Here is a 26,362-nt window from a genome sequence, read left to right on the forward strand (position 1 = left end):
CCACAGTAACCCTTAAACTCTCTTTAAACTCCCACATCTGACAAGAAATATATATCACTGAAAAGGCCATTTTTACTCCTTCACAATCTACAGTCCCAGAAAATAGCATCGTCTTATTCCTCTACAAACATTGCCCCAGGTTAAATTAATAGCTATGGCTTGTATTTTAAGTTTAATCAAGAGACTTATCTCCAAAAACATATAATCAAGAAAGAATCCACTGTACCCACTACTGCAGCCTTTCTATTGGACAGACTTAAAACAACAATTTACTTATCTGATTCTGTGCTATGAACTTCGCCCAACAGTTCCTCCAAGATTAGTTGTGAATTTCACTGTTTGTTAATTTTCCCAGATGCACTCCGATGTCCAGCGATACACGAATTCAAACAGCAAAGGCGGTAACTATGCAGGTTTTCTCTCTCTCTCTGTCTCTCTCTCTCTCTCTCTCCTGCACTGTCCTCACCATGTGCTTCCTTTGTCTGCCCTTCTCCCTTTTAAACTGCTGCTGTTTTGACTTTTTTTTTCCAAAGTTCCAAAACAATGCAACAGCATATAAAACAGTGGTTGCTGCTCCTGGAATTTGAGGAAATCACCTTCAACACCTAAAATACCTCAAAAAAATGAGCGGCTCTTCCAGCCAGAAATTTTTCCCGTCCTCCATCTTGGATTTCCCAGAGTCTGCAAATGTGATAAGAGCAAAACATCCCCTGTCCCTCAGTTCAGTTGGAAAGGCTGTCAGAGTCTGTGAGTTCTCCCCCTTCGTCAGGCGTCAAAGAAATTTCGGATGGACATGCTGAAAATCACAGCTGAAGAACCTTTACCACCTGAAGAAGGGGATGAATTTGTTCGGAGATGATCTGGCTGCAAGAGGCAGGCTATGGTCCAGTACATGCTGTCAGTATCCGAGGCTGAGTTGGAGCAATCGACGTTTCCGGCATAAGCCCTTCTTCAGGAATCCCGAAACGTCGATTCTCCTGTTCCTTGGATGCTGCCTGACCTGCTGCGCTTTTCCAGCAACACATTTTCAGCTCTGATCTCCAGCATCTGCAGCCCTCACTTTCTCCTACAGGAAAAACAGGTCTATTTCCCTGGCCTTAAAGGGGGAGGGACACAGTGATTGTAGCGTGGTCAACCAGTGAATCTTGTAGAATATGAGTTCCCTGACTGGGGCTGTTAATCTAGTCCAATCAGGGAGCCCTGGCTGACAGATATGAACAGAAATGACCCGAGGTTCTGTTCATTCTGAGGACTTGCTCAAGGAAGCTGGACCAATGTCAAGTACTATGCATGTGTAAGTAAATGGTGACTTGGTGATGGGATACCGGCCTCTGTGGAGCTATTTCAAACTTGATTGAAACATATGAGATGCTGAGGGATCTTGATAGGGTACGTGTGGAGAGGATGTTTTCTCTTATATGTAAATCTAGAATCACGTGTCATTGATTAAAACTCAGGGGTAACCTATCAACAAAAGAGTTTGAAGTAATCTTTTTTTCTGAGAGTCATGTCTTTGAAATGCTCTCTCATGATACAGTGGAAGCAGATTCCTTCAATATTTGTATGGCAGAGATAGATATAGGTGGACAGTCTGGAGGGGCTGAATGGCCTCCTCCTGCTCTTTGGTGCGATGTTGGTATGTAACATGAGTGGGTGAAGGGGAAATAATACTCTGGTTGATACAGACATTTAACTGGTAACGGTATTTGATTGGATAATTTCTACACAGGGAGCTAATTGTCATTGGCTAATTGTTAGATGGTTACACGTTAGCCACAGCTGATTGGATAATATCTGCAGGGCAACTAATTGTCATTGGCTAAACCCGATAATTACCCAAGTAACTGCAGCTGATTGGATGGCATCCACAGGGCAACTAATTACTATTGGCGAAACCAGATTATACCCGAGTACTACCACTTGATTGGATAGTTTCCATATCGGTACTAATTGTCATTGGCTAAATCAGACATTTCCTCAATAATCAGAGTTGATTGGATTAGTTCTAAACGCAAGGCTAATTGTCATTGGTTGATACAGATGTTTACCTCGGTAGCTGCATAATTTACAGAGAAGGTAATTGTTATTGGCTAAGGGAGACGCCCATCATGGTGCATGGGGCGGTACTAAACTATTTTCGTGTATTAGTGGTTCGGAGCGATTCCAGTCAAAGCGATGATTGGTGAAGGCTATATCCATCAAACAGGGTACATACGGATTGGTCAACCAGCCGGTGACGAAGGGTAATATGGGCGATCACACCAGGCAATGCAACGATTGGTCAGCCAGAGTGTCCGTCCGGACGGTTACCATGGTGAGAGGACGGTCCCTGGGTTGGAGGCTCGTGATTGGCCCGTACCGTTGTTAATCTGAGGCTTTCGCTCGAGTTGGACTCGCTCGGTCATGGTGGGTCAAGGCAAGGAGCTCAAGATCCACTTCAGCCCGGGATGTGTCCGGCTGCTGGAGGTAAGAGGTACACCGCCATTCCCTTCCTGGGCGGCGGCCTGGCTCAGGCGCTACCTCCACCGCGAGTGGATAAACAATCCCGGATCAGGCCCAGGCCCTGAGCCCCTCTGAGAGAGCGGCTCCAGGCCCCAGTCACCACAGCTCTGAGGGGGTGCTGCTCTGTCAGAGGGTCAGTACTGAGGGAGTGCTGCTCTGTCAGAGGGTCAGTACTGAGGGAGTGCCGCACTGTCAGAGGGTCAGTACTGAGGGAGTGCTGCTCTGTCAGAGGGTCAGTACTGAGGGGGTGCCGCACTGTCAGAGGGTCAGTACTGAGGGGGTGCCGCACTGTCAGAGGGTCAGTACTGAGGGAGTACTGCACTGTCAGAGGGTCAGTACTGAGGGAGTACTGCACTGTCAGAGGGTCAGTGCTGAGGGGGTACTGCACTGTCAGAGGGTCAGTGCCGAGGGGGTGCCGCACTGTCAGAGGGTCAGTGCCGAGGGGGTGCTGCACTGTCAGAGGGTCAGTGCCGAGGGGGTGCCGCACTGTCAGAGGGTCAGTACCGAGGGGGTGCCGCACTGTCAGAGGGTCAGTACCGAGGGGGCGCCGCTCTGTCAGAGGGTCAGTACCGAGGGGGTGCCGCTCTGTCAGAGGGTCAGTACTGAGGAAGTGCCGCACTGCTGGAGCTAGAGGGAAAGGTTAACTAGGCTGGAGCTGTTTTCCCTGGAACGTCGGAGGCTGAGGGGTGACCTTTATAGAGATTTACAAAATCATGAGTGGCATGGATAGAGTAATTAGACAAGATCTTTTTCCTGTGGTTAGGGAGTCCAGAACTAGACGGCATAGTTTTAGGGGTGAGATGAAAGATATAAAAGAGACCTCGGGGGCAACGTTTTCACGCAGAGGGTGGGACGTGTATGGAATGGGCTGCCAGAGGAAGTGGTGGAGGCTGGTACAATTGCAACATTTAAAAAGGATCTAGATGGGTATATGAATAGGAAGGGTTCAGGGCGATATGGACCAAATGCTGGCAAGTGGGACTAGGTTGGGTTGGGATATCTGGTCGGCGTGCATGAGTTAGACCGAAGGGTCTGTTTCAGTGCTGTACCTTCCTATGACTCTGAGTGATAGTCTACAGAGGGCTAAAGGCAGGTTAATGAGTGGACGCATGCAATATAGTGTGGGAAAATATGAGGCTATGTACTTTAGCAGGAAGAATAGAAGATCCGAATATTATAGTTGCAGCACAGTGATTAGTTCTGTATGAATCATGAAATGTTATCATCCATGGTCAGTGGTCATGATCAAGGAAATGGAGTATTAGTCTATATTTCAATGGTAATGGAGCATCAAAATTGAGAAGGCATTAGTCAGACCACATCTGGAATCATGTGACCCCTGTTTTGGACCCCTTATCTGATGAAAGATGAATTGGTGTTGGAGGCAGTCCGGGGAAAATTAACTTTTCTGATCCTGGGTCAGGGTGCGTTTTCTTAGGAGAGTTTGACTAGATTAATCTTGAGTTCAGTGAAGTTTTGAAGAATGAGAGAAGACATTATTGAAACCTGTGAGGTTTTTAGGAAATGTAACAGGTTAGATGCAGAAAGATTGTGTCCTCTTCTGGGAGAATTTAGCACCAGAGGCACAAACTCAATCAGGGGTTGCTCACCTCAGACGAATGAGCAGTGATTTTGTTTCCAGTCTGTCATGAACCAGTGGAATTCTTTATTGCAGAGTACTTTGGACTATATTGTTGAGAATGTTTAAGGCTGAAATTGATAAGTCTTTTAATCAGTTAGTGAATCCAGTGTTATGAGGATAAGGCAGAAAAGTGAAGTAAAGAATCATCAAATTAGCTGTAATCTGGGGTGACATGTTGGCTCATTGATTCATGCTGCTTCCTCTCAGCGCCAGGGACCCGGGTTCAATTCCAGCCTCGGCGACTGGCACATTCTCAAGTTGACACATTCTCCCCGTGTCTGCGTGGGTTTCCTCCGGGTGCTCTGGTTTCCTCCAACAGTCCAAAGATGTGCAGGTCAGGTGGATTCGCCATGCTAAATTGTCCATAATTTTAGGTGCATTAGCAGTCAGGAGTAAGTGTAAGGAAATGGGTCTGGGTGGGTTACTCTTTGAGGGGTTGGTGTGAACTTGTTGGGCCGAAGGGCCTGTTTCCACACTGTAGGTAATCTAATCTAATCTTGTCAAATGGCAAAGCAGATTCAGTGGACCATATGGCCCACTTCTGCTTCTCTGCCTTGTGGTGTTAACATAGATTAAGTGGTTCTTTAAATAATTGTAGATTTTAGGAACTTGAAGTTTGCACTGGCAGCTGTACTTCTTGCATTGGAACAGTGACTGTTCATTGACTGTTAACTGCTTAGAAGTGGCCTGAGGTCTTGGAGCATGCTGAATACATACATTCTTTCAGAACTCTGGAATTTGTTCTGGCCTGTTCCCTCAAATACCTGTTCATCCTGCCTTATGTTCTACAACACTTTCTGTTATGCTGTCTCTTTGGGGACAATTCCACATATTCCATACAACTTCAGTGTAATACGTTTTACCTGTGTAATCTGAGGAGCTTTTATCTTTTAACCTTGGGCCTCTGCCTTCCATTCAATCGTCTGTGGTAACCTACAACATTTTGCTTTATCTTAATAAATAATTGTCTTAAAAATCTCTCCAATCATAGAGTCATACAGCATGGAAACACACCCTTCGGTCCAGCCAACCAATCCATGCAAAACAATCTCAATGTTGAACCTTCTGTTCGCTTTCACGCTAATACCAGAATCTTCAGGATATCTGAGACCTGAAGATGAGAACTTTAGCTTTTTCCTGGAGTGCCTGAACATACAATGATACAACTTTCCTTTATCTAAAGCCTTTAAGATACATGAATGCCAGAAGATATGGAAATATTAACCCTAAAACTGTGATATCAGGCTTGATCAACATTTTGGGGAAGTTCTGAAGGTGGGGTGGAAAAGGTGGAGAGGTTCAGATAAGTTTTTGAGCTGTGGGACTAAGCCATGAAGGCACAGCCTCCGATAGAGCCAAGACCACTGGGGACATGCCAGAATTAGAAAAATGCTAAGATCATGGAGAGTTGAATTTCTGAAGGAGTTAGCAAAGGTGGGAAAGAGTTGAGCGAGAATTTTATAATTGAAGCGTTACCAACTGAGAGCTGGTGTAGGTCAGCGATGGATACATCAGCAAAGTTGGCCAGAATTGATAGTTTTAAAACTCTGCTTCAATCTAATATACAAGATGTATGAGATAATTGAACCCTGGGCTTTCCTGTTGGATAATGGGCAGCTGATTTCTTGCTGCCTTTTCTCTGTCTCCATTACCTGAGAGTTCTCTCATGTAGTCTGAGGCCTGTACTGATCTCTCAACCATCCTGATTAATAATCAGCTAATACTTATATCTGTTCATAAGAGAATGCTGTGAGCAGATTGGCTGTTTATGTTCCTCCCTCAAACAGTATTTAATTAACTTTTACAGAGTTTTGATAAGCTGATACTGGGTAAAGAGTATGATGAGTGGACTGAAATTCTGCATAAAACGGTATCAGGTTTCCCGAATAACATCTTAAAATAGTTTGAATGCAGTCATTTGAAGATGACTGTTTGCACAGTATATATGATAGATCATTGAGCAGGAGGTATGCAGCTGTCTTCATCAGTCAGTGTGACTGACAGAAGTGGTACATTCAGGCCAAAGTCTTGAGCAATTGGAGGGGTCAATAGGGTATCTTAATCTCATTTGGGAAAGCAATGATTTGTTGTAATGCCTAGAGTCAGGAACCTTGAATGAAAACTAGTGACTAGGGAACATAACCAAAAGGAGTAGGCCTGCTACAGCATTCATTATGATCTCTTATTGCCACTTCATTGTCTTGATACCTTTGATTGCTTCAAAGCTCAAAAGTATGTTGATCTCAGACTTGAACATACTCTATGTCTGAGAATCCATCCATAGCAGTTTGGAGTGGAGAATTCCAAAGTTACATAACTTTCTATAGAGACATATTTGATAATCAAGATAACCAGAGGGTTAGATAGGGTGGACAGGGAGAGCCTTTTTCCAAGTATGGTGACAGCGAGCACAGAGCATAGCTTTAAATTGAGGGGTGATAGATATAGGACAGATGTCAGAGGTAGTTTCTTTACTCGGAGTGTAGTAAGGGTATGGAATGCTTTGCCTGCAACAGTAGTTGATTTGCCAACTTTAAGTGCATTTAAGTCAACATTGGACAAGCATATGGACGTACATGGAATAGTGTAGGTTAGATGGGCTTCAGATTGGTATGACTGGTCGGCACAACATCGAGGGCCTTAGGGCCTGTACTGCGCTGTAATGTCCTATGTTCTCTAGGAGTCATAGAGATGTACAGCATGGAAACAGACATTTTGGTCCAACCCGTCCATGCCGACCAGATATCCCAACCCAATCTAGTCCCACCTGCCAGCACCCGGCCCATATCCCTCCAAACACTTCCTATTCATATACCCTTCCAAATGCCTCTTAAGAGTTGCAATTGCACCAGCCTTTACCAATTTGTCTGGCAGCTCATTCCACACATGTACCACCCTCTGCGTGAAAACGTTGCCCCTTGGGTCTCTTCTTTATCTTTCCCCTCTCACCCTAAACCTATGCCCTACCCCAGGGAAAAGACTTTGCTTATTTACCCTATCCATGCCTCTCATAATTTTGTAAACCTCTATAAAGTCACCCCTCAGCCTCCGACGCTCCAGGGAAAACAGCCCCAGCCTGTTCAGCCTCTCCCAATAGCTCAAATCCTCCAACCCTGGCAACATCCTTGTAAATCTTTTCTGAACCCTTTCACGTTTCACAACATCTTTCCGATAGGAAGGAGACCAGAATTGCCTGCAATATTCCACCAGTGGCCTAACCAATGTCCTGTACAGCCGCAACATGACCTCCCAACTCCTGTACTCAATTTCTGACCAGTAAAAGAAAGCATACCAAAAGCCTTCTTCACTATCCTATCTACCTGTGACTCCACTTTCAAGGAGCTATGAACCTGCACTCCAAGGTCTCTTTGTTCAGCAACACTCCCTAGGACCTTACCATGAAGTGTATAAGGCCTGCTAAGATTTGCTTTCCCAAAATGCAGCACCTCACATTTATCTGATTTAAACTCCATCTGCCACTTCTCAGCCCATTGGCCCATCTGGTCCAGATCCTGTTGTAATCTGAGGTAACCCTCTTCGCTGTCCACTACACCTCCAATTTTGGTGTCACCTGCAAACTTACTAACTGTACCTTTTATGCTCACATCCAAATCATTTATGTAAATGACAAAAAGTAGGGATCCCAGCACCGATCCTTGTGGTACTCCACTGGTCACAGGACTCCAGTCTGAAAAACAACCTTCCACCACCACCCTCTGTCTTCTTCCTTTGAGCCAGTTCTGTATCCAAATGGCTAGTTCTCCCTGTATTCCATGAGATCTAACCTTGCTAATCAGTCTCCCATGGGGAACCTTGTCAAATGCCTTACTGAAGTCCGTATAGATCACATCTACTGCTCTGCCCTCATCAATCCTCTTTGTTACTTCTTTATAAAACTCAATCAAGTTTGTGAGGCATGATTTCCCACGCACAAAGCCATGTTGACTATCCCTAATCAGTCCTTGCCTTTCCGAATACATGTACATCCTATCCCTCAGGATTCCCTCCAACAACTTGCACACCACCGAGGTCTGGCTCACCGGTCTATAGTTCTCTGGCTTGTCCTTACCGCCCTTCTTAAACAGTGGCACCACGTTTGCCAACGTCCAGTTTTCCGGCACCTCACCTGTGACTATCGATGATACAAATCTCTCAGCAAGAGGCCCAGCTATCACTTCTCTAGCATCCCACATAGTTCTAGGGTACACCTGATCAGGTCCTGGGGATTTATCCACCGTTACTCGTTTCAAGACATCCAGCACTTCCTCCTCTGTAATCTGGGCATCTTGCAAGATGTTATTTCCCTAAAGTCTATATCTTCCATATCTTTTTCCACAGTAAATACTGATGCAAAATAGTCATTCAGTATCTCCCCCATTTTCTGCGGCTTGGACAAGAAATCTCCATTCGGCTCAGACCAAAATGACCCATCCTTTAGCCTGAATCACCAGCTATGAGTCAGACTGTCAGACTTTTTTTTCTAATTCATATTTATAGAGTCATAGAGATGTACAGCACGGAGTCATGGGAAGTAGAGGTTGTTGGCTGTGCCAGCATTAGTTTCCCGTCCATAGTTGTCCTTGAGAATGTGGTGGTGGTGGTGAGCTTCCTTGTTAAACCAATGCATATGTAAGTCGGCCCTCAATGCCATAGGGGAAGGAATACCTGGATTTTGACTCAGCAGACACTGAATACATTTTCAAGTCATTGTGGTGAGTGACTTGGAGAGAAACTTGCCAGTGGTGATGTTCTGATGTATTTGCTGCCATTGTCCTTCTAGATGGTTGTGATCATAGATTTGGAAGGTGTTGCCTCGGTGAATTTCTGCAGTGCCTCTTGTAGATGGTACACAGTGCTACTGCTGAATGTTGGTGGGATTAAGGGGGGCAGGGGTATGGGGAGTGAATGGCACACCACTGAAAAGCAATCAAGTGAGCTGTTTTGTCTTAGATGGTGCTGAGCTTTTTGAATGTGTTGGAACTGCATTTATCCAGGCAAGTGGAGACTATTCAATTACACTGCTGATGGCGAACAGGCTTTGGGGTGTCAGGAGGTGAAGTACTCTCGGCAGGCTGCCTAACTTCTGACTTGCTCTTAAAGCCACATTATTTATATGGCTCGCAACAGTTCAGTTTACGATCAATGGTAACCTTCAGGATGTTGATATTCAGGGATTTGGTGATAGTAATGCCTTTGATTGCCACGGGGTGATGGTTAGATTCTCTCTTCTTGGAAGTGTTCGTTGCATCTTCATTTGTGTGGTGTGAAGCTTACTTAACGTTGGTCAGCCCACACATGGATATTGTTCAGGCCTTGTTGCTTTTGAAAATGGACTGCTTCAGTATCTGAAGAATCACAAATGGTGCTGAATATTGTGCATCAGTGAACACCCCAACTTCTGACCTTATGATGGAGGAAAGCTTGGTGAAGCAAATGAAGATGGTTGAGCTGAGGGCGCTACCCAGAGAAACTCCTGCGGAGGTGATCTGGAGTTGAAATGACTGACCTCCAACAACCACAACCATCGTCCTTTACACCCAGTATGACACTGAGCAACGTAGAAACTTTCCTCTGATTCCCATTGGAATATTTGTAGAATCACCTCCTCCAGTGAATTGTTTAATTGTCCACCACCATTCATGACTGCACATGTGGGAAAGATTGTTTCCCTTGTGGAAGAATGTAGGATCAGAGGGCGTGATCTCCGAGTAGAGAGTCACTCGTTTAAGACAGAGATGAGTAATTTCTACTCTTTTTAATGTAGAGGATTGTTGAGGCTGGGTTGTTGGATTTATTCAATGGTGAGAGATTTTTGATCATTCAGCATCATGGGAAAAGGCAGGAAAGTGGAGTTGAGAATTATCAGGTTGACTGATCTCATTGACTTTTGAGTTGAGTGCTGTTACATCTAAAGGAGTGCAGAACTGACATCTGATCAGGTAGGTTGTGGAATTGCTTAACTCTATCACCTGCTGCTTTTGCTGTTTGACAGCATCAGGTTCATGTCTAATTTGTCATCAATGAAAACAAAAAATGCTAGATGAAAAGTCATCTAGATTCCAAACATTAGCTTGCTTTCTCTCCATGGATGCTGCCTGACCTCCTGTGATACCCAGCATGTTTTGTTTTCAGTACAGATTCCAGCATTTGTGGTAATTTTCTCCTTCATGTTTTCGTTATTCGTGCTGGTGCTGCTTCTGGCATGGCCTCCTGAATGCTTCAGAGAACCAGTGTTGACCCTCTGCCTTATTGATAACAGTAGAGTCAGGGATACACCAGGCCATGAGGTTGCACATTGTATTGGAAATTTAGCTCCACTGGCTGGATGGCTGGTTTGTGATGCAGAGTGATGCCAACAGTGTGAGTTCACAGTGCACTAGCTGGGGTTACCATGAAGGATTCTCTTTTGAACATGAGCCCTGGTGAACCTCAGGTTAAGCCACCACCAGTCATTCCAGATTTTAATCTGATAAGACTATGGTGACTTTACCTTATCTTCAATTCTGCTCATGAAGAAAAGATATGTTGTGCTGTGTTAGAAGTGCCATGTAAATCAAAAAAGAAGCAAATGTACACAGTCTGGTCAGTGAATAATGCACAATCTGATAATTCTCAGCAATGGAGTAAATAACAGATCATCTGTTTTAATAGCTGAAAATGTGTTGCTGGAACAGCGCAGCAGGTCAGGCAGCATCCAGGGAACAGGAGAATCGACGTTTCGGGCATAAGCCCTTCTTCCTGAAGAAGGGCTTATGCCCGAAACGTCGATTCTCCTGTTCCCTGGATGCTGACTGACCTGCTGCGCTGTTCCAGCAACACATTTTCAGCTCTGATCTCCAGCATCTGCAGACCTCATTTTCTCCTCCATTTGTTTTAATAATCTGATTGAAGGTTGAATATTGACCATATGCCCGAACACTATCCTCCTGAATCGAATCTGGTATTTGCATTCAAAACCAACATTAAACAAATGAATCAAAGAGAATGCAGGAAACACAGTCAATATCAATGGGCTGTCTTCTGCTTGGCAAAATGCAGTGTGCAATCTACCACTGGCATCAGTACCGAGACCTCACCTTTTTATAGATTACATAAATGACTTGAATGAAGGTAAAATTGCTAATTCTGTTGAGACAGCGGTACAGTAGGTGGAAAATTAAGTTGTGAAGAGGTGATGAGCTTGTAAAGGGATATAGGTAGGTTAAGTGAGTTGGCAGAGATCTGGCAAATGGAGTATAATGTGAGAAAATATGAAACTATGCACTTTGGAGGGAAGAACATAATGAAACATTTTATCTAAGTGAAGCGAGATTACTCGTCTATGAGATGTAGAGGAATCAGGATATCCTAGTGCATAAATCCCAGAAAGACAGAATGCAGTTACAGCAAGTAATTAGAAAAGTTAATACAATATTAACATTCATTGTAAGGAAATTGAATACTAAAGTAGGGAGACTATACTTCAACCATGTAGGGTCCTGGTGAGACCACGTCTGGAGTACTATGTACTGTATCCGTCTCTTTATTTACAGAACGATGAAAATGCATTGCGAGCAGTTTAGAGGGTTACTGGGTTAATACCTGGAATGGGTGGGTGTGTTTAAAGGCAGTGATGCTACCAAAGAGAGTATGGCTAGGTATTGAGTGGTTTGTTGCATCTTTTGTTGCAGGTGGAAACGTCTGTGCCGGACCGACGTGCCCTGATCACCGGGGCAACAGGACTGCTTGGCCGTGCTGTATATAAGGAGTTTCTGGAAAATGACTGGGACACAGTGGGCTGTGGTTACAAGAGAGCACGACCTAAATTTGAAAAAGTGAACTTAATGGATCCAGGGGCAGTGCGACAAATTATTCAGGATTTTAAGGTATTGAATGTGAGCATGTTCTGCGGAGATTTCGTTTCCTTGTGAAATAGTTATGAACGAGCTTTGGGCATCCGTTCTCACTGGAACAGGGCTGCTGGTTGGGATTATTCTTCCTGGCGCTTGCTGTATTGGCTTGATCCCATTATTGAGGAACTTGCCATATACAGTGTTGATTAATCTTAGTTTCTTGGATATTGTATTACTCTTCATGTCTGAGTTTAAAATTGCACTGACTATTGGTTGACTTATTTGGCTGTGTAGACATCACAAGAAAGGCCCACGTTGTCTTCACATAATATTCAAAAATCTCCTCATGCTAGCAGAAACATTGGTTAATGATTGGGTCTTCAGTTGGGAACTAGCAAGTAACAGGGATCGTGAAGTTGCCATAGATAGGTCGGCGAGAGGAACTGCATGGAATTAAAGAATGTGAGCTTCTATTGAGCCTATTAAGACCTTCCAGATTACTATGTAGCCATTAAAGTATAGTAACTTCCATAATTTAGGAAGTACAGTGGTCACTTTTGTACCAAGAATCCCATGACCATCTACAAAATGATGCTGAGATCATTTGTGTAAGGGTTATTTTAATGAATAAATTTTGCCTGCTGCTGTTTGCATAACACCATGGGATCTTGTATGTGCAGCTGAGAAGGTGGACCCAACCCCTGCCATGTTGTTTCAAACACAAAACAGCAAATCTGAGAGTGGAGTACTGTAAATGTATGCCAAGTCTGGAATTTCTATTATGTTGAAGTGTCTGAGTGGGTTTTAACGGACAGTGCTCTGATTAAAGAGGCATGTGAAAGTGCTACCTACTGATCCCTTATTATGTAGAAATTAGCCCAGCTGGTGTTATCTCTCCTTCCTCAAACAACATCCTAATTGTGTGTGACTCCTTGTTTCATTCAATCTGAAATGTTCTTTGTTTATCTAGCTGTCACCAACCCCAGTAGAATGTTCCCCACCCCTTGGTGTAAAACATGTTTTGCTGGTCTTGTCCCAAATGTGTCAATTTTGGAGACCTCATTCTTGACCCCCAAACACTGATAATAGGATGTTTCCATCTACTTTGTCCCACCTTTTAACAACATGAAATATTTTTGCCAAGTCATCATGTAACTTTCTCTGTCCAAATAACATGGAGAATGAATACCGGGTTTTTATAATTTTATTCAATCCCATTATTGCCACCTCCATCCTCACCTGTTCCAATCCCATCCAGATTCTTGAGTACTCCTTTCAGTTCTAGGTTCTATACCTCTGGATATGTCTGGGAGGGAGTACAGCATAAATTTACAGCAATGATTCCAGCATCCCGCTCTCACAGGGTTCATTTGTCAGGAGAGATTTATGTAAATTACTGTTGCATTTAAAATTTACAAGATTAAGAGGTGACTTGATTGAAGTTTACAAGATATTGAGAGGAGCAATTTGAATAGATAGAGAGAAACTGTTTCCTCTGGTTGAATATACTAGGGATAGGGGTCATGGCTGAAACAATAGAGCTGGAGATTTCAGAAGTCTGGGTTAGAGTAGCACTAGCACAGAAATTATAATCTTAGAACTCTTTCTGCAAACTGAGTTGTTCGATTGAATGCAAGCGTTAAATATGAAACTGATAAATTTTTGTTGAACTAAGATATTGTGGAATATGGCAAAGGTACTTGTCATAAGATCATGCAGATATGGTCTCCTTGAATGGTGTGGAACAGACCAGAGGGACTAAATGGCTTTCTCTTGTTCCTATGTTTCTAATAATTTATAGGTATCCTTGCTAGACATGAGACATTTGGTACACCTAGACCCCGATATTCCAGCCTCTGTATTGTTGGAGACCAGGCGTACCTTGAAAGGTGTGTTGGCACCACTCTGAAATGATAACTGACTGGGAAGTTTAAATCTTTTGCCAATTACTTGGTATCTACAACCTTCCAATAAATCCCCAGGTCTGAGTCAGAGTATTCGGAGAGTTCTTGTCTTGCCTGGGTGGCACAGTGGCTCAGTGGTTAGCACTGCTGCCTCACAGCACCAGGAACCCGGGTTTGATTCCAACCTGTCTGTGTGGAGTTTGCACATTCTCCCTGCATCTGCGTAGGCTTCCTCTGGGGGCTCTGGTTTCCTCCCGCAGTCCAAAGCGGTACAGGCTAGGTGAATTGGCCATGCTAAATTGCCCATAGTGTTCAGGGATGTGTAGGTTAGGTGTATTAGTCAGGGGTAAATATAGGATAGGGGGAATGGGTCTGGATGGATTACTCTTCAGAGGGTCGGTAGGGTCCGTTTCCACACTGTAGGGATTCTGAGTTCATAGTTAGGTAATATTCAACAGATTAAATTCACATTGCTGTCCCGTCCCATGACTCCCCCTACCCTGCTCCCTCTCCTACTTTAAAGCTGCCAAACCTACTTTAAATATTTTAAAAGGATAGATGTGCTGATCTGTACAAAGTCCAAATTGGTTTCATTTGATGGAGGTATCTGAGATCCATCACTTTCTGAAATCTAGCTGTAAAAGTCACTGACAGGTAAGTGGATACATTTTAATAGGTTTACTGTCAGCTGAATCTTTCCTGACAGTAATTGGAAGATCTGGGCAAATGTTAGATTAGATTTGATTTACTGATTTACAGTAACCTTGTCAAGTATCATTTCTCCTTCCTAGTACTCCAGGATTTACAATTTTATGATTTGTGTATTTACTTCATGTTTTAATTTTGACTTACCGATGCATGTTTAATCAGTGATCTTATGGATTACTCGTGGAATGTAAATCATGTAATGTTTGATGTACTGGAGAAGGCAATCCTTTATCAGTGACCTTCATCACCGGATCTGCAATGTTGATTCTCCTTTCTGACCACAGATACTCCCAGACCTGTTGAGTTTCTCCAGTAATTTCTGTTTTTTGTTTCCGATTTCAATATCTGTAATTCTTTTGTTTGATGGAATTTATGGAGAAGCTTTACTCTCTATCTAACCCTGGGGATTACACCTGCCATGGGAGTGTTTAGCTGGAGAGTATGAAATGAGCTTTCCTCAGTATCAGCAGTTAATTTTTTTTTCCTTTCCCAGGGGTTAATTTCTGGTTTCTAATTTGCTAGATGCTGCTGTCTCCTTCTGTAATTGCATTGACATATGGGATATTTAGACTCTTTCACAATTAGAATTAGAAATAATTCGCTCATATTGTCAAATTATCACACAAATTAATGGAAAATTAATTAATATCAAATTCATTTTCTATTAAACCTGGAGCCACAATGTGCTGGCATTAATTTCCTGGAGCCAGCAGAATCTAAATTGGTGAACAAAATAACTGGGGCACACCTCTACACGTGGAAAGCCTGCACCCTAAAAACACCGACTGCAGATTGATGAGGTCCCAGCTAATTAGTTTCCATCATCTGTGGATGAAACTGAAACATTTTAACCAGCAGTCTCCGCCTTATTCACGGCAGGTTGGTAAATTTAATTCTAGCTGGAGATCCAATTGGCAGAGTTCACTACAGCATGATCTACTATGTTTTTTTTAACAGATTTTCTTTTTACAGATTGCTGTTCCTGAACCTATGTAGCCTTAAACTGGATACTCCACATTGATATCTGCCACAATTCAATTGGGGAATTGTGTTGCTTGATGAGCTCCCCTGTTCCCATGGTTTGCATATCAGTTAAAGATTTAATCAGATTACTCAATAGTCCCAATTTCCAGTCTGATAACAAAACACTGACCAGGTTTTCGCACTTTACAAGAAACTGCTCTTTATTGACTCCTCAACCCTAACCTAGACCTCAGTAAAAGGCTTCCCCACTGCCTCCCTCGCTGCTGGCTCTTAGCTGTTCGTCCAATCACAGGTACGGAGCAAACAAGGTAGAGAGATCCAGCCTGTGATTGGAGGAGAAGCTCCCCCATCATTTCCTTCTATTGTACTCTTTGGGATGACATTTCTCTGTTCTTGCCTCAGTAAGTGCATTTTCCTGGGCGATTTGGACACATTTGGGGCAAATTCATCGGTGTGTATTTTCCGTGTTGCTCTGTACCTGTCATTGGAATTTTGATGGAACATTGTGAAGGGAGCATTACCCTGCTTCTTGCCCCACATTCTACCTCCCGAGGGAATGCTTGCTGACACTGCCTGCAGTGGGGGAGTGCTTCAGTTATTCCTCACCTCAGGAGAACACAACAAGTTATGCCCTGAAGGAAGAAGACCGGTTTTGTGTCTGTTAGATTTATACGTCGTATCAGGTGATACAGATGAACCTTTTTGATTTATCTCCCATCTTGTCAACTTATGCTGAGCCAGCCTTCTGCATTTCCCATTCTGTCGCAAATTATTCTCCCCTCTTTGTCCCAAACTGCTGGATCACCTGCTTTAGTCGAGAGTTCCTTTCCCTTCCTTCCCTGAAGAATGACATAAAGCTGTGCTGCTACAATCTGTAGATATGGCATCATGAATGCTGCTGGAAATTGGTTGAAACTGATTGCTGGTTTTGTGTTAATCCTGTTCCAGCCCCATGCTGTTATACACTGTGCCGCAGAGCGGAGACCTGATGTTGCAGAGAATCAGCCTGAATATACCAGACAGTTGAATGTAACCACCTCAGGATGCATAGCCAAGGAGTCAGGTATTAAAACTCTTTGTGAGTTTACATGTTTAAAACATAATCATCAATGATTAATTCATAAAGTAACGTCTGCAGGACCATCATGCAACCAGGATTGGAGTCCTCAACTAAGTTTTAGATTCACTCTTGGGTACTGGACTTTGGGTTGGCATTTATTGTCCATTTGAAATTACCCTGACTAGGTAGTGGTGAACTGCTATCCTTGGACTACTGGCAGCACATGTGCTACTGCATTGCTAGGGCCACTTAGAGGGATAGTTGAAAGTCATTCACATCCACGTTAGGCTGAATTCAGATAGGGGCCTCGTGAGTCTTGATAAGATTTGGAGCGCAGGTTGAGGTTCTGGATGTAGGTTTGCTCACTGAGCTGGAAGGTTCATTCCAAATGTTTCGTCACCCCAGTAGGTAACATCTTCAGTGACATATAAATAGAAAGCAGGAATTATCAACACTGCTTCACCTGGAGGCCCACTGAAGATGTTACCTAGTAGGGTGACGAAACGTCTAGAAGTGAACCTTCCAGCTCAGTGAGCAAACCTACATTCAGATAGGGGCCACATCTGTGTAGGTTAAGCAGCCAGCTTTTTGTGATGATCTGACAGCCATGTTGTCACTTCTACTGAGGCTAGCTTTTTATTTGTTTTTTTTTAAATGAGCTGTGGTTCTGAAACTGCTGTGATGGCGCTTGAACTCACCACTCTGCTCTCCCTCCCCACTTTGGTCAATCTGTGACTCTTAACTGCTCATTGAAGTGGCCAAGCCAGTTGCTTAATTGCAACACCAGTTTTGCAGAGTAGCTGTGAATGAACGGGCAGTGATTGCCTCCCTTCCCAGCAACACATGCACCCAAAAAATGAACAATTCTCAATAAAAGATGCAGGGCCGTGCTGGGGAAGCTGTACCCCAACAGGACTGTCTTCAGGAGAGGAATGAATGAGGAAATGGGAGAAGTGTTGACTACTCCAGCCCAAGAAGAATTGCATTAAAGTAAAGTGAGTATTATTTAACTTGTTTTAAAACTTCTTGAATTTCTTTTTAAAAGTATTGTCTCCTTCCTACTTTGCAGCTGAAATTGGAGCCTTCCTGATCTATGTGAGCACAAATTACGTCTTCGATGGATCGCATCCTCCTTATCGGGAAAATGATACTCCAAATCCTCTCAACCTGTATGGGAAAACCAAGCTCGAAGGGGAGAGAGTAGTTTTGCAAAATCATCCAGGTGAGCCAGAAGTCTGACTCCCTTTGATGTGTTTGTGACTCTCTGATTGTAAGATTGGTGTTAACTGGAATGCAGGAGTAGTCCAGTTGGAAGGAATGTAAGGCCAGTAAGTATGTTCCATTTTCAGTAGCGTATACGCTCAACAAATACCTTCTCGGCATGTCTCTCACTCTTATTCTTTCTCTAGGTATGTCTTAGGTTGTCTTTTGTGCCCAATTATACTAACTGTTTCCAAAATTGCTCCCCTGTGCAGTGCCCAATCTGGGTGAAGCCATTCTGAAACCTGCATCTCTTTCACACTATAAACTATCATCTAAAACACTTCGGTCATCCATTTCCTTTGTGCTGTCTCTCCACCAGTGTCCCTGCATGCTGTTCAGTACTTAGCCCGAGACCTGTCTCGCTAACATTCTTAACACGCATGGACCTTTGTTCAGTCCCAGTGGCTTCGTGGGTCAACCTTGTGTCAAACCTTTGAGTTGCTACAGGGATCAATGTCGGGGATTCAGCTATTTACAATCCATATTAATAAATTAGAGGTACTGAATTCTCAGTGGTTAGCACTGCTACCTCTCGGCTCCAGTGACTCGGGTTTGATTCTAGCCTCGGGCAACTGTCCTGTGTGGAGTTTGCGCATTATCCCCGTGTCTGTGTGGGTTTCCTCTGACAGTCCAAAGTGATGCAGGTTAGGTGAATTGGTAATTTAAATTGCTCATTGTATCCAGCGATGTGCAGGCTAGGTGAATTAGCTATGGGAATTGGGTAGAGGGGTGTGTCTGGGTGGGATTCTCTTAGAGGGCTAGTCTGGACTTGATGGGCTGAATGGCCTGCTTCCACACTGTAAGGATTCTATGATTCTATAATTTCCTAACAATGCAAAGCTAGATTGGCATGTGAGCTGTGAAGAGGACACCGGTTGCAAAGGTGAATGGACAAGTTGAACGAGTGGGCCACAGGGTGACTGATGGAATATTGTGGGGAAGTATGATGTATTTGGTATTAGGAACAGAAAAGCAGAATGCTTCTTAAAAAAATGAAACTTGTTGAGATTGATGTTCAGTGAGACTTGGGTGTACTTGCACAGGAGCACAAAGTTAGCAAGTGGGTACATCAAGCAATTAGGGAAGCAGATGGTGTATTGGTTACAGCTAGTAGGCTGGAGTAGAGGAGCGAGAAAGTTTTCCTTACAAAGCTTTGGTGAGACCATAACTGGAATACCACGTACAATTTTGATTTTTAGATTTAAAGAAGGATATACTGTTATGCTCCCAGCTGATGGTACTACTGGGCAAGTTAGAGCCCACTGTGAAATCTGGTTTGATAGAGGGCATGTTTGTTTATTTTTTTACTCCGTTAGTTAATGTGGCAATTTGTCACCATACTCTCTCACCTTCACACAAGGCTGCAGATTTTCTTTAACAATAAATATAAACTTATTGTATCAAAGAAGAAATATCTTTAAAGATCCATTTGATATAATAAATTTATAGTTAAAGAAGGAATTTAAAAAAAATCCATTTAACTATATATGGCTGTGAAAATGATGTCAGCTTCCAGCAAACCAAAGTTATGACCTGTTTCCTGCAACTGTCTGTCACTAAGACTACAATCCAGAGAAACCTGTATCTCAACTCGGCAGGGTTTTATTTAACAGACTCCTGGCAGTTTCTTGGCTTGGACTGTGAAGATCATTTGATCAGTGTTCTCTAGACATGTCAGCACCATCAGTTGTACATCACAGGTTTCCATTACATCATCTGCTCAAAATACTTATTCCTGTCACTTCTACTTCCTCATCCTTTTAAAGCAGAGAGCATCCTTCAGTTGTTACACCCTTACTTTTCCTTCGCACTCTCCACTCCTTCGAAAGCCACCTGATTTTCTTCACTGTATTCTTGTATTTTTTATATCCTTTGTCTCTGATTCCAACAGGGAATGAGAGTCAATAAGAACATGGGACTAAATCAATGACTTTCAAAGCATGGGCAGAGGTCCTCTCTCTGATCGAAAGCGCTGTGATAAATGATAAAAGTTGAGGTATAGATAGCTGTAAGTTATTCCGGCTTTGTGTTGACCTTTATTACACCTCTTTACATCTCTTAGTTCACTATTTCAATGAAGTAAGGTACATGTTCACTGTCAGTCTTTCTTAATGGGACAGTGAAGTGTTCACTTGTGTCCATGATATGGGGGTCATGCTTACTGTCTCCCTGTATGCTGTGGGGGCATGCTCGCTGTTTCTGTATGATTTGGGGCATGTGAGATGCACAGGGTGCTTGCTCACTGCATATCGTGGGCAGAGGCTGTGGAATGGGGTTCACTGTATGTCAGTGGTGCAGCTGTAAGAGACTAATTCCCCACTCTGAACAGAGTTGGTTGGAGGAGGGTGCCTTACCAGCATTCATGCCATTTAAAATGCAGAGAGACATTGACTGTCTCTTTTCTCTGGATTTCAGGTGCTGCAGTGCTCCGTGTTCCACTTCTTTATGGCAATGTAGAGAAGCTGGAGGAAAGTTCAGCCACTTCCCTGTTTGGAAAAGTCCAGTGTCACAGCACAGTTGCCTGCATAGACCACTGGCAGCAGCAATATCCCACACACGTTGCAGATGTGGCCAGAGTGTGCAGGCAGTTGTCAGAGCGCGGAATACAGGTAGGTATAATCGGCACTGCCCTGTTGTAGCAACAAAATACATCTGTTGTCCTGCTTAAAGCACTTGAATATACTTCAATGAATTATAATCCAGCTTGTTTGCTCTTTGGGGTATCTTGCTGATCATTGGTTTCCGTAATTGTCTGCAATTCAAAAGAAAGTAATTGGAGGTGAAGCGGGAATGTGAAGGTGTTGAATGAATACATATTCCTAATTTGTGGGAATAATATAAATTGTTTGGGTTTTAGGTTGGACCATGTTAGGTGTGTGTAAAAGCTGATAACCAGACTAAATATTGAACACATGGGCCACTGATCTGGTATCGATAGTTCATCCTGTCCAGTTGAATATTCTTGCTAGTGGACAATTTGATGCATAAAAACATATATGGAAAGGCTGGGACTTGTTTCATAGGAGATTGAGAGGCTACCTTATAGAGGTTTATAAAATCATGAGTATAGATAGGGTTAATGGTATGTGTCTTTTTCCGAGGGCAAGGGATTTCAAGACTAGGGATATGTATTTAAGGTGAGAGGAGGGAGATTTGAAAAAGATGCAAGGGGCAAATGTTTTACACAGGATGGTTGCTATGTGGAATGAACTTCCTGAGGAAGTGGTGGATGTGGGAAAAATTACAACGTTTAAAAGACATTTAGATAAGTACTTGAATAGGGTTAAAAATCACACAACACCAGGTTATAGTCCAATAGGTTTAATTGGAAGCGCACTATTCCAATTAAACCTGTTGGACTATAATCTGATGTGTGATTTTTAACTTTGTACACCCCAGTCCAACACCGGCATCTCCAAATCATGACTACTTGAATAGGAAAAGTTTGGAGGGGTATGGGCCAGGAACAGGCAGATGGAAGTACTTTAGCTTGAGATTGTGTTTCGCATGGATTGGTTGGACCGAAGGGTCTGTTTCTGTGCTGTATGACACTGACCCTTCCTAGAGGGAATCCTGATCCTTTAATGAATCTAAAACAAAAATGTGTGGACACTTGAGAGTTGACCACATTTTTTTGAGGGCTGGAGTAGATGAAGATAGTCGATTTCCTATCCAGAAGGATGTTACTAAGCTCACAATTTGTGGCAGCCCAGTTCTTTTGCGGTTCCATTAATGACAGTAGTTTTTAATTCCAGATTATATTAAGGGATTTAAAATTGCCAGCTGCTGTGGTGGGATTTGACCATGTCTGTGGGCTATTAGTTCAGCAACATTATTGCGATGTGACTGTGTTCGTGTGCTCATCCCACCCCCCAATCCCCCCACAGACTGGGATCACTCTTAACAGAAGAGTTGACCATCTCTTTGTATCTCTTTTACAGCACCATCCTTAATGCAACTTAATATAAATTGATTTTACTGAATTATTATCTTCAATGAAGCTGTTTCAAATGGTTTGAATTTTTCTTGATTTGTTTTTAACATGCATCATCTTCACAATTTCTTTTTCTGTTTTCTGACTCTCAATAGGACCCAGCGATCCACGGAGTTTTCCACTGGTCTGGGAACGAGCGAATGACTAAGTATGAGATGGCATGTACAATGGCAGATGTTTTCAATCTCCCTAGTAACCACTTGCGGCCAGTAAGTACCGAAGTTTCTGCCCGGTCCTTTACCCTTCACTTGTACTGTCGCTGTGGAGCTTAATGCTTAATCTGTACACTGCACTGGCAACTCTCCCTGTATAGTCCTGCTTGGTTACCAGTGAGGAATGGTCTCAGGTCTGACCACCCAACACACGTATTCCACAACCGTCCCCAAAAGCACCCTCCCCAGAGCTCAATCTCCACTGGAACGAGAGGATGGGTGAAATTTTGAAAGGTCCATGTCCCTGTGTGAGTGTAAGGGATGACAGCAGAGATTATGATCCAGGGATCTCTGTTGGGATACGTACTTGTATGGACAGCAAGTAGCATTTCAAATAGATCATTGACATTTTTTTAAAAAATGCAGCTACTGCCTAATAAATGATTATCTAACTTTTCCTCTGTACGGGTACTAGTTGACCGACTGTTGTTTTACAGCATTTTCTGTTTGTTGTTAAAGTCCTATAGCTCTGGTGTGTGAATAGACGTTGCAGGGAAATCTTTTCTGGTTTATCAGTGTCTGTGACCAAAGTTTGTTTGACCACCATCCTTATTGAGTAACCAAGGTGACAGTGTTATTGCAGAGTTTCCAAAATAGTGACAAATGGACCAGTGAATCTCTGGCAGGAATGAGACACCACCCTGCTGCAGCCCACTTAACCATCTGTCACTTTCATTGATTACGCACACTTCGGGCTTTGTCCAATTTGACTAAAACAAAATAATAATTTTGGTCATCCAGTAGCTTACAGGATAGGTATGGGAGAGCTGTAGTAATGTAACTGGATAAGTGATCCACTGAATGTGAGGTCAAATCCCAGTGCCATTCTATCAACATACTTTCATTGTCATTGGGTCATTTCCCTCCCTAATGACATTGTGAGAACGATCTTCATTGCGTGGACTGCAGTGGTTCAAGAAGGTGGCTCAAACTGCCTTCTCCAGGGCAGCTTGAGATGGGACGTTAATGAGATCCTTGCCAGCAGTGCTGTTGCTCTGAGAATGCAATTTTAAAAGAAGAGTCACCTGGAATTAAAAATAGTTAAAGTGACCATCAAGCAATTGGATTGCAGCAAAAAGCCAACTGTTCCAGTTAGGGTGGCAGGGATCTGGGTTCGATTCCAGCCTTGGGCGACTGTCTGTGTGGAGTTTGCACATTCTCCCTGTGTCTGTGTGGGTTTCCTCCGTATGCTCCGGTTTCCTCCCACAGTCCAAATATGGGTAGGTTAGATGAATCGGCCATGCTAAATTGCCCATAGTGTTAGGTGCATTAGTCAGTGGTAAATATGGGGAATGGGTCTGGATGGGTTACTCTTCGGAGGGTTGGTGTGGACTAGTTGGGCTGAAGGGTCTGTTTCCACACTGTAAGGAATCTAATCTTAAAAACAATCCTTTAGTGGAGGGGACATGCTGTCCTCACTTAGACCATTCTGTAGATACAGTACAAGGTTTTATGTTGGAAGGCTAAGGAGGCCATATACTGTTTATTTCCACTATCTGAATCACCTGTCCCTCTTTCCCTGCTTGGCCTTAGATGTCTGCATGGTTGTCGGCCAAGGAGTGCCCCAACTCCAAAATACATGCTTGTAGCTAGCAAACGCAGAAGTGCAATGAAAATGAATTTGAAAAATTGATTTCCTCCCAACTTGCTTAAAGTAGTGTCTAGATTGATGTTTACTACCTCATGTGTTCGGGACAATCCGAAATCCTAGCTTGAGACTGACGTGGGATGTGCATACTGGGGCTTGCCTGTGATGTTCCCCTTGATAGATTGGCAGTCCTGTAAGTATAGGTTCGCAGGTGAAGAATGGGTGAGGTCATGCATCCCAACTTTGTAGCTATGCAATAATGTAACATGACATTTTCAAACCAACAGGAGAGAAAATTGGAGCAGGGGTGGGGAGAGGTTACAGCTAGGTCGAACAGGATTTTGAAAGTTGTTTCGGTTGGTAGTGTGTCCCAATGTCGATATTGTGCTTTTTATCTTCACACACATGACAACAGCTCACTTCCTGATGCGGCTGCTGCCTGTCGTTATTGCCACTTCTTCATTTGATTGACAGTCCTGAACGCATGTAAATAAAATAAGGGGCGATTACTTTAAAATCTGAACTGGAAGCAATGTAGGCTTGCATACAGAGCTGCAGTGGATAATTTCGTTAGGTGCAGGTACATGAACTGAATGGGTTACAATGGCTGTGAGTGACGTGTGGGAGTGAGAAGATTTAGGGATGATGGTCTGGATGCACCATGTGTGGTCTTGAACAAGTTGATATCTGATTATTTTTCCTCATCTTTGTATTCTGCCAACTGTTTGCTTTACACAAGTTGTTTTTTCAGCCATAAGTGGTGGCTTCATCAACTGTCAATACCAGTCTCTCCCTCAACCCCCCCTCCCCTTTTTAGCTAGTTCTATGAGAATATTTAGAAATTAAGTAGAACTTTACTTGGCTAGATATCACTCCAGAAATTTCCCATCTCTATTTTTTGTGGATTTAGTGCAATTGAACTGCAGGATAAGAATGCATCCCTGAACTCTTAATGCATTTACTGTCCAACTGTTAGCAGCTATTCATTCTTGCTCCTGGCTCCTCTGCTGTCATTGTTTTGGAACAGATTATGTCAGTTGACACCAGTCTTCCAATCCCTACAGAATTGCATGTTTATAATTGGTGTGCATTTTTCAGACAGCTGGACAGGTGAAGTCTGCAGGAATTAAGTCTCCAGTTTCCAAATCTTTTTTAGCTCCAGCCTTAAAATACTGATATGGGTCTTGTGGTACACTGGTGTTATTCCCCAGCTCTGGGCCAGAAGGTCCAGGTTCAATTCCAACCGGGCCTGGAGGTGTGTCATAACATGTCCAAGCGGGTTGTTGTAAAAAGAAATTTTAAAGTGTTCATGTTTGCTCCCGGAGCAGAAAGTTCACACAGTTGCTGATCAAGTTTAATCAACAACGGTTAGGAGTGTGTTAAATGTTAACACCATCTGGTTCTGAGTCTGTCAATAGGAAGTACTGAGGTCATCACTCTTCTGAACATGAGATGCATGGTTATGTTTTACACCTCTAGGAACCACACACTATACTGCAAACTCTGCTGATTTCAACAGCAAAATCTCTGATTTGCCAAATTGTCACTGAGGAGGAAGTCAGGTGGAGGACATGCCTGGTAACTGAGGAGGAATTTCCCTCATGACCTGATGCATTTAAAAACCACCTTTTATCTAATTCTCTTTAATATTCCAGAGTGGTTCATAAATACTATTGAGTGTTTACTGATGTTAGATCATAGCTGCTGAGTTTGCATTATTGTGCTGTGGGATTTGACTGTCTCAATGTTCACACCTGAAAGTGGCTGTTTAATATCCTCCCTCTCTCCTTGTCATTTTGATACCATCCTGCAAAATGGGGGTTAGCTATCTCAGTTGGCTGGACAGCTGGTTTGCGAGTCAGAGCCTGCACTGGCTGAGGCATGGTGACCCTCAGGTTAAACTACCTTCAGTCACCTCTCTGTAGTGGGAGAGCAGCTCTGTGGTCCAGTTGGTCTATGGCGATGTTACCTTTTATATTTACATTCTAAAAGCAGTCCATCGTGGTTCACAAAAGTTATCTAATTAGTTCCATTGCTCTTGCAATTTTTCCCTTCCCCATTTATCTCTATCACAAACTTTGTATTTATCTCTATGTCGAACTTGCTGATACCACTCTTCCAGGCAATTTATTACCCATCATAGCAACAGCTCCCTGGGCTTTCTTTTGAAAAATGGTCATTTCTCTTGTGGCTTTTTGTTACTAATTACCACCAATCTGTATCCTGTTGCTACTGATACTTTTGCCCCTGGATGTGGTCTGTCATAGAGTCATAGAGATGTACAGCACGACAACAGACCCTTGGGTCCCACTCTTGCATGCCAACCAAATATCCTAAATTAATCCAGTCCCATTTGCCAGCATTTGGCACATATCTGTCTAAGAGGAGAAAGTGAGGTCTGCAGATGCTGGAGATCAGAGCTGAAAATGTGTTGCTGGAAAAGCGCAGCAGGTCAGGGAACAGGAGAATCGACGTTTCGGGCATAAGCCCTTCTTCAGGAATGAGGAAAGTTTGTCCAGCAGGCTAAGATAAAAGGTAGGGGGGAGGGACTTGGGGGAGGGGCGTCGGAAATGCGATAGGTGGAAAGAGGTCAAGGTGAGGGTGATAGGTCAGAGTGGGGTGGGGACGGAGAGGTCAGGAAGAAGATTGCAGGTTAGGAAGGCGGTGCTGAGT

At 43.3% G+C, this 26,362-nt stretch overlaps 1 protein-coding gene across 3 annotated transcripts in view; it reads left to right on the top strand.

Moving 5' to 3' along the window:
* Positions 1 to 26,362, top strand: part of mat2b (methionine adenosyltransferase II, beta) — a 50,182-nt gene that overhangs the window by 11,878 nt on the left and 11,942 nt on the right. The window contains exons 1-6 of one of the 3 annotated variants that reach the window (XM_043703158.1): positions 2,312 to 2,466; positions 11,815 to 12,009; positions 16,521 to 16,635; positions 17,702 to 17,854; positions 20,311 to 20,504; positions 21,985 to 22,098. In XM_043703158.1, coding sequence (XP_043559093.1) covers positions 2,404 to 2,466; positions 11,815 to 12,009; positions 16,521 to 16,635; positions 17,702 to 17,854; positions 20,311 to 20,504; positions 21,985 to 22,098 — 834 coding nt within the window. In that variant the 5' untranslated portion in view covers positions 2,312 to 2,403. Of the gene's footprint in view, positions 1 to 2,311; positions 2,467 to 11,814; positions 12,010 to 16,520; positions 16,636 to 17,701; positions 17,855 to 20,310; positions 20,505 to 21,984; positions 22,099 to 26,362 lie in introns of those variants that run through there. The other 2 variants (XM_043703155.1, XM_043703157.1) reach the window with 2 other exon arrangements.

Source organism: Chiloscyllium plagiosum, chromosome 14, assembly GCF_004010195.1.
Source record: "Chiloscyllium plagiosum isolate BGI_BamShark_2017 chromosome 14, ASM401019v2, whole genome shotgun sequence".
Lineage (NCBI taxonomy): Eukaryota > Metazoa > Chordata > Chondrichthyes > Orectolobiformes > Hemiscylliidae > Chiloscyllium > Chiloscyllium plagiosum.